Genomic DNA, 10,432 nt, shown 5'->3' with positions numbered 1-10,432 from the left:
CCCCACCCTCTACAGTCCCAACCCCCCCCTGCCCCCCCCCCCCAAGTTTCCCCCCCCCCCCCCCAGCTCCTGATGGGGACAAGCCTCATCGCCCCCCACCCCCGCCAATCTTCAGGTAGGCTGAGGGCCCAGAATGGCCCAGGCACGCACAAACCAGGAACAGGATAAACAGGATGCCTGGCCCTGGGGGAGGCCTGGACAGGAAGCCCCCGCAGCCCGAAAGGTGTAAAGGCTCAGAGACCCAAAAGGACAACGAGGAAGAAACGGCCAAGCCACCTGCTTCAGGAAGCCTTCCCGGACCTTGGCCCGAAGTCTCTGCGTCTGCTCACTTCTCCGGAGCCCTGTAGCTCAGCCGAAAACCTGCTGAAGAGGAAGAAGAGAATCTACCTGTTCCTCCTAACGCACAAGAGACATTCAAGACCTGACTGTGGCCCAGGAGGGCTCCCCTGAGCCCTCGATACCCTGTTCCACTCCCTGCCACAGCGCCTCCCACGTTCTTCCAGACTCGGCTCAAACCCAACCCCCAGACGCCTCTCTCGCGTCTCTGAACACTCTCCCTCTTGACTGGTCAGTATCAGCCCCGCTGGCTTAAACCCACACTATCTTGTCTCTGCAGAAGTGAGCTCACAGGGACAGGCCCAGCAGCGAACATGACCGCACAAAGACGCCCCCATTCTAATCCCCAAAACAGTAAACGTGGAACCACATATGGAAAAAAGGACCTTGCAGGTGGGATCGATTCAAGGTCCCAAAGTGGGGGAGACCCTGGGTTCCCCAGGGGCCCAGTGTCCTCACAAGGGAGGCAGAGGGTCGGAGGCAGAGAGCCGGGCAGACCCTGTGCTGCCGGCCGCGAGGATGAGGAGGGGCCACAGGCCGAGGACGCGGTGCCTCTGGAAGCCGGAAAAAGGGGGAGACGGGGCTCCCTGGGGCCCCTAGAAGGAGCACAGCCCTCCATTTTATACTTCTGATTTCCAGAACCGCACAGTAATAAGTCTGTAGCCCTTAAACCACTAACTTCGTGGCGATTTGCTATAGTAGCCACACGCAAGGAACACAGGGGGTACAGACCAGCTGTGCTGTGGACCTTGGAGTCACCCTGTAACTCTAGAGGAACCTCGACCTCTCCCTGGCCCGGTTCTTATCCTCTGGATGAGCACACGAAGACCTCACACCCGGGAACCAGCAACGCGACCTTCCGGATGGCTGCCGACTCAGGGCAGTTATACCGGTCACAGGGTCAGACCCTGTATTACAGAAGGACGCCTGGAGCTTCCCACTTTGAAACGCTGTCAGGCCAAGTGCGGAGGCCAAGCACCGCTAACTATCCCAATCACTCCATCACACGGCACTTGGTCCTGAGAAGAGGGTACAACGCCAGGAGCACCCCCTGCCAGGGAGGCAAGCGCACCGGCCCGCGGAACCCCCGCTGCCTCGCCACCTGTGCCATTTGCGGCGAGCCCAGGGAAAGCTGCACCCCAACCCTCCCAGGGGGGATCCCCGTGGTCCTGGCTGCCAGACCTGGTCACAGGCTCCGCGGGGGAGGCCGTGCCAGGGGCTGAGCTGTGCCGGCATCTGCCGTGAAGCACCCGCTGTGCCTTGGGAGACTCCAGCGTTTCTGGGGGAAGTGGTGAGAAACTCCTGGGGTCAGGGGGGTAGGGGGGGAGCACAGAGGGACACGACTGGCCCTCGCTGCTGCCCGCAGCACGGCCGGGGCTGGGGAGGTCTCTCCCACAGGTCTTGAGTGACTTACGGGGCTCCGTGAGGAGCCTCCCACCTTCTCAAGGACGTTACGGGAGAGCGTTCACCCAAACAATGAAATGGGGTGCCTGTGGGGGAGCGTGTGCTGATCAAGTGAGCAGCAGCTGACAGTAGATGAAGACGTGCTCAACGTCACTGTCCCTAGGGAACCGCAAATCAAAACCCCACGGACGCACTGCCTCCCGCCCATCAGGATGGCTGTTGCCAGAGACAGAAAACAAAGGCAACTCTCCGGAGTCAGGGCCGGACTCGGGAGGAAGCGGTGTCCCCCCGTCTGCAGAGGAGAGGGCGACACAAGCTCAAGGCCCAGGACACAGTTTGTGCTGATGCCTTGTTTCCCGTCATGTGTTACATGGGTGACGCTTCCGGAACACTCCACGGACCCAGTGGGAGCAAAGAGCTGCCCAAGTGACTCGGAAGGCAACGTTTTAACAAAGCCAAGGGTTCCCACAAGTTTGGTGATGAGCCCGGTTCCTTCTTAATGGCAAGATAAGGCCCTCGAATGCTAGAGGCCGGCTGGGGAGTGTGCCCCGCGGCTGTCAGCTCAGGGAAACCCGACTCAGATACTGAACTGGTCGCCACGTCAGAGGGAAACCAGTGACCACTGGAGACCCAAACTGCTGGTTCCTAGCAGCGCACTGCACACATCATCCCTGTCCCTGCCTGCCTCCATCCCCAAGAGATCTCGTGCCCGGGGGCCTCGACAGACTGCTCGCACAGACTGGAGTTTCATCGTCAGAAGGACTGGAACGAAGGGACACTGCACTTGGGCTGGCACTGCGGGGGAGAGTCCAGGAGAGGAGGGAGGGCCAGGCCGAAAAGAGGGAATCCCATCAAAACCTGCCCACCAAACAGCAGGCAGCCTGCCCTTCCCCCACGCCTTGCCCAGCAGGGCCAGCTGGAGGCCCCCAGCAAGAGCACCAGAGACCGCATTCTCCTGGGAGCACCAGAGACCAGCTCCCGGGACTCTGGCCGCTGGGGTCTCGCACGCCCCAGAGAAAACACCAGCGCCTTCCCAGGCTGGCCGGGCAGTGAGACTCACTGAGTGAAGCTGGCAATTCAGACGTAACCAGATATGAAAAACCCCGTGTATCAAGAAAGGAAGGAAAGGAAAAGGAAAAGGAGGAAAGGAAATGAAGAAAGGAAGAAAAGGAAGAAAGAAACCTGACAGAAACCTCCCCAGATGATGGCAGCGTCCTCCTTGGTTACCGGACAGGGCACTACACCACGAGAGCAGTGCAACCCGCCAAAAGTTAGCAAGGCGAATTAAAACCAGAAGGAAACTTCAGAAACACGGAATGATCCGAACAAAACACAGAACATGAGAGCTTGGAAGTACAAATTAAGCAAGCCTTTTGCAAAAGGGAACAAAAAAGGGGAGAATAGGTCAAATTTCAGAGCAATAATAGAAAGCAGCACGGGGAGCCCCACCAGAGAGAGAAACAATATCCCAGGGCTGAGGGAATCTGACAGTTCAGACAGAAACAAACAAAAACCCATCAATGAGAACAATCGCGAAACTCTACACTGCCAAGAAAAACCTCCAGTTTCTATCAAAGGAGAAAAACAGATGGGGCGCCTGAGTGGCGCAGTCGGTTAAGCGTCCGACTTCAGCCGGGTCGCGATCTCGCGTGATCTCCCGTGATCTCGCGTGAGTTCGAGCCCCGCGTCGGGCTCTGGGCTGATGGCTCGGAGCCTGGAGCCTGCTTCTGGTTCTGTGTCTCCCTCTCTCTCTGCCCCTCCCCCGTTCATGCTCTGTCTCTCTCTGTCCCAAAAATAAATAAACGTTGAAAAAAAAAAATTAAAAAAAAAAAAAAAAAAGGAGAAAAACAGAAACAAAAGGTCAGACACCAAAGGAGAATCAAACCAGAGATAAGCAACACTTTCTCAGTCTCAAGATGAATTTTCAACCTAGACTTTTACACTCCAATTTCCAACCGCGAGGGTAAGGAAATAACCAAGGACTCAAAATCAATTCCTTTGAAAGCTATCTGGACATGCATCCCGACACAACGAAGGAAAACAAACAGATGATCCGACTGAAAACAGAAGCCAACTCAGGAGAACACGCACAGAAAGTTCTAGACAGCTGCTCCGCTGCAGGGGACAGAAGCAGGCACGTGCCAGCCTCTGAGGGGATGCTTCTGTGGTGGGGGTGGAGGTGGGTGAGGGACGAGGAAACAATTTGTTTAAACCCAGGGAAAAATACAATCAATACGTGTTGAGATGTTGGGAGCTTCGAGGAAAAAACTGAACGGGTCAAGAAAACCAGGCTAACAGGAAAAATGCAGAAGTTAGGGGTTTTTTTTTGGGGGGGGAAGAACAATGGGAGAAAAGCACACAAGTGACCCCGATAATTGCCTTCGCAGCAGAGAATACTTTCAGCCTCAGGAAACAGGTCTAACGATGTCGCTAAAACTGCAGAAAACGCATTCAGAGAACGGAAGGGGAAGCTGCCGTGGGTGGGCGGGAGGCAGAAAACAAGACCCACCAAATCATCAGAGAACTCAGCAGGTCAGGCCCCAAACCCACACGGCCAGAGACCCGCTCCTTACAAAAGCAAGGGCTCGCTTTACGGAGAGGGAGGCGGCCTCCGGGGCCCAACGACGGAGCGGGAAGCTAGCAAGCGGATGATCAGCGCCAGCTCCTCTCGGCCAGGAAAAGCAGCCCCGGACACGCGAGTCTGACCAGGGCCAGTTAACGGGCTCTGGCCGCCCGGGGGCGGCGCCGAGCGCCCCGCCCCCAGGACCGCGCTCCCTACTCGGCGGGCCCGGGGCGGCCGTTATATCCCCCACACAACAGGGGCGGGCATGGAAGCTTCCCGGACCCGAGAGACTCAGGACCGCACAACCACGGCGAAGACCCGCAAATCAGGGCAAGCAGGGGTCCTGGGGGCGCGGAGGGCACCATGTGAGCCGCCACCCGACCCGATCCCACGGGCCTACGGAGAGACTTCCGAGGACGCGGGACTCGTTTGGCTCTCCTGGCGCGCGGCCGTCGGGAACCCCAAAGCCGCCCGGCCCTCGCTCGCACCCCCCGCCGCCCGCGTACGCTCCCGTCCAGGGAAGCCAGGGCCCCGGGCCCCCCCCCCCCGCCCTCACCGTGCTCCGTTCCTCACTCCGCGCCCGCCGCCACTACGACTACGTTACGCGCAAGCGCATCTCATCCTAGGGAAATACTTCCGGGGACGAAGCGGGCAGGGCCTCCCGAGTGCGCATGCCCGCCCAGGCCGGAGACGTGGGCCGGAGGCTCGGGAGGCGCGAGAAAAGGGGGCGGGACTAAGAGTATGGGCCGGGATTCTAAGTGCGCGTGCGCGCCAGCCTCTTGACGCCTTCTCGGTGGCTCTAATTCGCGCGGGCTCAGGTCTCGCGGTAGGTCGGGTTGCGACTCGTTCCGCCTCGCCTGCTTCTGTCCGCTTCGGCAAAGGGCGCCACTGGTCGTGAGGGTACCTTACTCTGTTCCCACCCCGGATCCAGCTTGTTGCGCAGTTATATGTGACGATCGTCTGTTTTGTCTACTGTCTCCTGCGCGCCGCGCGCCCGAGGTCGACGGGATGGGTGGTTCGGCAGCGCGCAAGCGCAATGGCTGCGGTAGTACTTCCGGGAGAACGGCGCTGTGGGACTTTTTTGGCGCGAGGGCGGCCGGCGGCCCGGAGGGCGCGGCTCGCGCTCCGTGTTTTGGGTCCGGGCGGCGCCATGCGCTACAACGAGAAGGAGCTGCAGGCGCTCTCCCGGCAGCCGGCCGAGCTGGCGGCCGAGCTCGGCATGCGAGGCCCCAAGAAAGGCAGCGGTGAGCGGGCCGGGTCACCGAGGCGGGCGCAGGGGGACGCGGGCGGGCGGAGGGGGGTGGGCGGCCACCGAGCCCGCGCGAGCCTGCCCTGTGCTCGCAGTGCTGAAGCGGCGACTGGTGAAGCTGGTGGTCAACTTCCTTTTCTACTTTCGGACGGACGAGGCCGAGGTAGGCCGCCCGGGGGGCGCCCTGGAGCGCACGGGGGCCGGGGTTCCCCCGGAGGCGCGCCCCCACCCTCGCCTGCTCCTCCTCTTCCCGCAGCCCGTCGGAGCCCTACTGCTGGAGCACTGCAGAGTCACCCAGGAAGAGCCCAGCGGCTTCTCCATCAGTGAGTGTCGGGCGTGGCGGACGAGGCCGGCCGCGACCCCAGCCCCGCCCTGCCCCGCCTGCCTCTGCCGAGATCAAGTCCACTGCCCCGGGCTGCCCAAGGTCGAGCTGGGCCTTCCCGCTGGGCGGGCGCCGCATTCTAGCGCCCCGCGGTGCCCGCCCCAGATCCACTAGGACTTTGTCTCTCGCTGGGGAGCCCTGCACCCCTCGGGTGCCGTCCTCCGGGCCCTGCGGAGCATCTTCCTGGGTCCTGAGGGGGTCGGGTTGGCAGCGAGGAAAGACAGAGTTTCTACAAGTTTCCCATGCCACACGTGAAGGGCTTAAACGGCAGGAACGTGTGCTCCCCCAGATCTGGAGGGTGGAAGTCTGAGATCAGGGTGTGTGCAGGGGTGGTTCCTTGTTAAGAAGACGTTTTGCCATGCTTCCCTGACTTCTGGGGGTCGCCAGCGATCCAGGGTGCTCCTTGCCCGCGCTTCTCTGTAGAATCATGTCCCCCCATCCTGTGTTCACTCTCACGTGGTTTACTCTCCTTGTTTGGTTGTGTCCAGATTTTCATTTTTGACAAGGACACAAATTCTGCTAGACTTGGTGCTAGTTTTGTTGTAGTCTAATCTCATAGTAAGTCATTACGTTGGTAACTTGTGTATTTAAATAAGGTCACGTGTTTAGGTTCTAGACTTGAACGTACCATTTTAGGGACAGAAATCCATCCAGGGCACAGCTGGTGAGAAGTCCTGAGCCTGGACTTGGACTGGAGGAAGGGACAGTTTTAGACAGAGGTCGCGAGAAGCTGAGGCCTGAGGGGGAGGGGGAGGTGCGGGGCGGGGCGCGGCTCTTGAGCCGGGGAATGAGATGGGGACTGCCTCCCCCTGCAGGCTTCATCGAGGATCCGGAGAGGAAGTATCACTTTGAGTGCCGCAGTGAGGAACAGTGTCAGGAGTGGATGGGGGCTCTGCGTCGAGCCAGGTGGGGTGTGGGCCCGGTGGGGGCGGGGGGGGGGCGGTCTGGGCCGGGGGCAGAGCAGGACTCTGTGAGCACACGTCGCTTTCTCCCCCAGCTACGAGTTCATGCGGAGAAGCCTTATATTCTACAGAAATGAGATCCAGAAAATGACCGGCAAGGTGCACAGAGGGCTGGGGGTGGGGGGGGGGATGGAGTGGGGCCTCTGGGGCCTGAGCTGACACCACCTGTTCACCCGCACAGGACCCCCTGGAGCAGTTTGGCATCTCCGAGGAGGCCAGGTTCCAGCTGGGTGGCTTGAAGGCCTGAGTGTGGGGTGGGGCTTTTCAGCTTTTCTACTGGGGCTGGAAGAGCCCTCCCCGTCCTCACCAGGCCCTGGGGTTCCTGGCCGAGCCTGGATTTGCTGCAGCAGACTTCAGAAACCCAAGACTGGTGGAGGTGGGCGGGGGCAGGTTGGAGAGACAACTCAGTGACCCCACCCCCACCCCCACCCTGGTGCCTCAGGCCCACCCCCTGACTCCCCCCACCCCCACCCCCCCGACTGGTCTGGCACCTGCTGGTGCCACATGCTGCTACCGGGGGATGAGTGTCCCCTCCCAGAAGCTGTGCCCAGCCCTTGGGTGTATCCATCTGGGGCCTGAAGCACCCAAGGCTGGTGCAGCCCTGCTTCCCTGTGCAGGCTGAATGTACGAAGCTAGATGATGCTGTGAAGGGCGTGGGGGCCGGGCCTCCTGGAGCCACTGTGAATTGTACTCCTGCCGATGGGCAGGCCCTGGCTGGGCACCTCCGGGCGGGGAGCTGCAAGCATTGACTCAGGCCAGCGTGCTTGTTCTGTTCAAATAAAGGTACCTCTTTTCCACGTGGGACAGTGCTGCAGTGGACATGTGGAGGGCTGGCGGGCCGGGTGGTTGAGCCGGCTCCAGAAGGAAGCAGGGCCTAAATGGAACAGCAGTGCTCTCCAGGCCAGAGGTTTAAGTTCCCCGGGAGGAAGGGCTGGCCTGCCTGGATCACAGAGACCTAGAACCAGACCACGGAGAGACGGGGAGGCTGGGTGAGGAACCCTAAGGTGATCCTGACTGGACCCCACTTCCAGGTCCCAGGCCTCCCTTGAGTCCAGGCAGGACCTCAGGAAGCATTTTGCCAACGTAAAAGTCCTAAATTAGTTGGTTTTACTTCAAAAGGGAAGCGTGCTGGGTTGCACTGACCTATTCAGGTGTAGGCACAGGCAGGGCGAGGCCGGGTGGCGCGGGCCCGGACCGGACGGGGCGGGCCGGGCCGGGCCGGGCCGGGCCCTCCCTGAGATGGGTGCTCACAGTCATGGTCTCACGGCTGCCTTGGGGGGCTGCTTCTGCGAGCTCCAGTCCTCCCACTTGGGGAGTGGGGAGTGTGGGCCCTGGCCCTCATGCCTCTCCCTCACCCCGTCGGAAGCAGAAAGAAATGGTTCCAGCAGACCAGGTTCAAATGAAAAGTATTTTATTACAGCGCCTAGAGGTGGAGATGCAGAGTGCGTTGGGGTTCTCTTAGGACAGGAGGAGGGTCGAGGCAGCAGCCCGGGGAGGGACAGGCCATGCCAGCACCCACCCCCAACTGAAACACAGTCTACCAGAAACACAGAGCGAAGCCCCATCTGAGTTACAAATTAAGGTGGACACACGAAAAACGAGCCAGTGTGGCTGGACCATGGGGAGGAGGACAGGGGCCAGAAAGGAACCGTGTCCTGCTGTGGAGCGAGCGGTGTGGATCAAGAGGGGCGCATGAGGCTCACACGCGTCCGTCTGTAGCTGTGAGAAACGGCGACTGCCCGGGGGGCCGTTTTCCTTGTTGGGTTTTCCTGAGCAGAGCCACCCTGCGGCCCACCGGACTTCCCTGAAGGTGCCCGCAGTCAGCGGCGGCACCGGGGCCTTGCGCGCCACCGCCACCACTGTGCTGCCTTCCCTCCCACAGCCGGCCTTGCTGTTGGCGGCGGGGGGGGGACTGGTCCCGCGGTCAGGAGGGCCGAGGGGCTCAGGAAGGAGACTCCCTAGCCTAACCCGCCAGGGACAGCGGGGCCGCTGAGATTGCACACCGACGCTCGTGTGTGTGCGCCGTTTCTATCGGGAGGATGCGTATGGCACGTCGCTGGGGACCCCCCGAAGCGATGCAGTGTTTGTGTACAGGGTTGCCCTGTTCTAGACCAGGGACTTGTGCCGTGACCTCTCTGCTGCGCACCCTGTAGTTTTTAGGGAGCCCTGGGCTCCTGACAGGGGGTGGGAGGGCACCCTCTCAGAAGAGGCCGAGCAGACACCGCCTTGTCTGGGAGGCCAGGGCTTGGGGTTCACAGGGGCGAGGCACAGCACCTTCACACGCCGGGGAGCACCGGCCCAGAGGGAGGGAGCCATGACCACCAGTTACAGGAGGATGAGCCAATTTCAAGAACCCATCACGAGCACCATCTTCCGCCTCAACTATTGGTCTGGACTAGCAACGTCATCCCCAGAGCAAGCAGGAAAGCAGGGCTCTTGCAGGGAGGGTCTGGCTGGTGGAAACCAGGGGTCCGGCCAACTTCCAAAGCTGAGCCAGTGGCCAGACCTGCCCTGCGTAGACCGGTCCGCCATCTTGAGGTGGCGGGAGGCAGAAAACCATCCTCCAGCCCCACCCCTGGGGGTGAGGAGGAAGCGGGGCCTGGCCTCGGCCCACCACACCGACCCTCCCAGGTAGGCAGAGGACTCCTGGCATCCACACTTGGAGGGAGGCAGCCTTGCTGGCCAGACCAGACGAGGCAGGAGCTCAAGGCCTTTACTTGAGCAACAGGTTAGACCCTACGCACAGCCCACCTTCAGAAAGAGGCAAGCTGCCTGTGTTCCTTGGTGGGTGCAAGCACCTGAGGACAGGGCTCTGACCCCTCCCCCGTCTTGGGGTTCGGGTCCCCTCCCAGGACCTTGGCTGACGTTGGTCCTTTCAGGGGATGGAAGGCTTCGGGGGGGGGGGCACCCTTCTGAAGACTGTGGAGAGACACAGCACTGGTCAGCTGGGGGACCCGGGACCAGTCACAGACTGCTATGCTGGACCTTGCTGGCGACCTCTGGAAACATCTAAAACGACTCTCCTGACTTTTCCCTGGTCGCCTGTCCCCCCAGTGCATTCATTCCCAAGCACCATCAAGGCTGCTCCGGGGTAGGGGCCGGCTGAGACCGGGAGCAGCAATGCCAACTGGCCAGAGAGACACGGGCAGGACGCGGGGCCTGTCCGCTCTGCCCCAGGAGCCGCGGTGACGCAGAGTCCGGGGCTGAGGGCCGGCCCTGGGCCCCTGCCACTGTGTGCACTTGAATAAATAGAAAGGTTTCCCCCCTCACTTTTCTCTTTTCTTTTTTAGTTTACTGTGCGTTATACAATCTAAAAATAAATGAAGTCAAGTCTATGAAATTTATAAATTTTCATCACATCTCTATAAAATACTGTCACTCATCAGCGTGACTCTCTTCTGTACACACACACCAGGCACCCGTGACTAACCTGCCCCACGTCACCGGCCAACGTGCCGTGAGCTTACTACGCACTTTGGTGGATGGCGGCGTGAGCCCCAGACGAGCAGAGACGCACAAAAGTAAACGCACTTGCC

General features: G+C 60.7%; 2 protein-coding genes across 6 annotated transcripts in view; one reads left to right on the top strand and one right to left on the bottom strand.

The window, feature by feature from the left end:
• Nucleotides 1-4,984, bottom strand: part of SF3A2 (splicing factor 3a subunit 2) — an 11,092-nt gene extending 6,108 nt beyond the window's left edge. Inside the window, exons 1-2 of one of the 4 annotated variants that reach the window (XM_040461807.1) lie at nucleotides 4,860-4,984; nucleotides 277-360 (exon numbers count right to left, since the gene is read on the bottom strand). The gene's annotated coding sequence lies outside the window, so the exon portion shown is untranslated. Of the gene's footprint in view, nucleotides 1-276; nucleotides 364-4,859 lie in introns of all 4 variants that reach the window. The other 3 variants (XM_040461809.1, XM_040461810.1, XM_040461808.1) reach the window with 3 other exon arrangements.
• A 94-nt stretch (nucleotides 4,985-5,078) lies between these two features.
• Nucleotides 5,079-7,698, top strand: PLEKHJ1 (pleckstrin homology domain containing J1). 2 transcript variants are annotated; one of them, XR_005786545.1, is made up of 7 exons: nucleotides 5,079-5,547; nucleotides 5,648-5,715; nucleotides 5,809-5,875; nucleotides 6,750-6,840; nucleotides 6,932-6,995; nucleotides 7,078-7,272; nucleotides 7,514-7,698. XR_005786545.1 is itself a non-coding variant. In XM_040461812.1 (6 exons), the coding sequence occupies exons 1-6, from the start codon at nucleotides 5,340-5,342 to the stop codon at nucleotides 7,141-7,143; spliced, it is 564 nt and encodes a 187-aa protein (XP_040317746.1). In that variant the 5' UTR covers nucleotides 5,079-5,339; the 3' UTR covers nucleotides 7,144-7,698. The 2 variants fall into 2 exon arrangements, 1 of the variants encoding a protein (XP_040317746.1); XM_040461812.1 differs by having other exon boundaries at nucleotides 7,078-7,698.
• The last annotated feature ends 2,734 nt before the right edge of the window (nucleotides 7,699-10,432 follow it).

This window comes from Herpailurus yagouaroundi, unplaced genomic scaffold, assembly GCF_014898765.1.
Source record: "Herpailurus yagouaroundi ecotype Mexico unplaced genomic scaffold, PumYag 295, whole genome shotgun sequence".
In the NCBI taxonomy this organism is placed as follows: Eukaryota; Metazoa; Chordata; class Mammalia; order Carnivora; family Felidae; genus Herpailurus; species Herpailurus yagouaroundi.
The sequence above is the reverse complement of the archived record's forward strand: the minus strand, read 5'-3'. Positions and strand labels throughout refer to the sequence as shown.

Coding starts and splice junctions, on each gene's coding strand:
- PLEKHJ1 (XM_040461812.1), top strand. CDS start 5,340: ATGGCTGCGGTAGTACTTCCGGGAGAACGGCGCTGTGGGACTTTTTTG. Junction 6,841..6,931: donor GGGGCTCTGCGTCGAGCCAG/GTGGGGTGTGGG, acceptor TTTCTCCCCCAG/CTACGAGTTCATGCGGAGAA. Junction 6,996..7,077: donor TCCAGAAAATGACCGGCAAG/GTGCACAGAGGG, acceptor TCACCCGCACAG/GACCCCCTGGAGCAGTTTGG.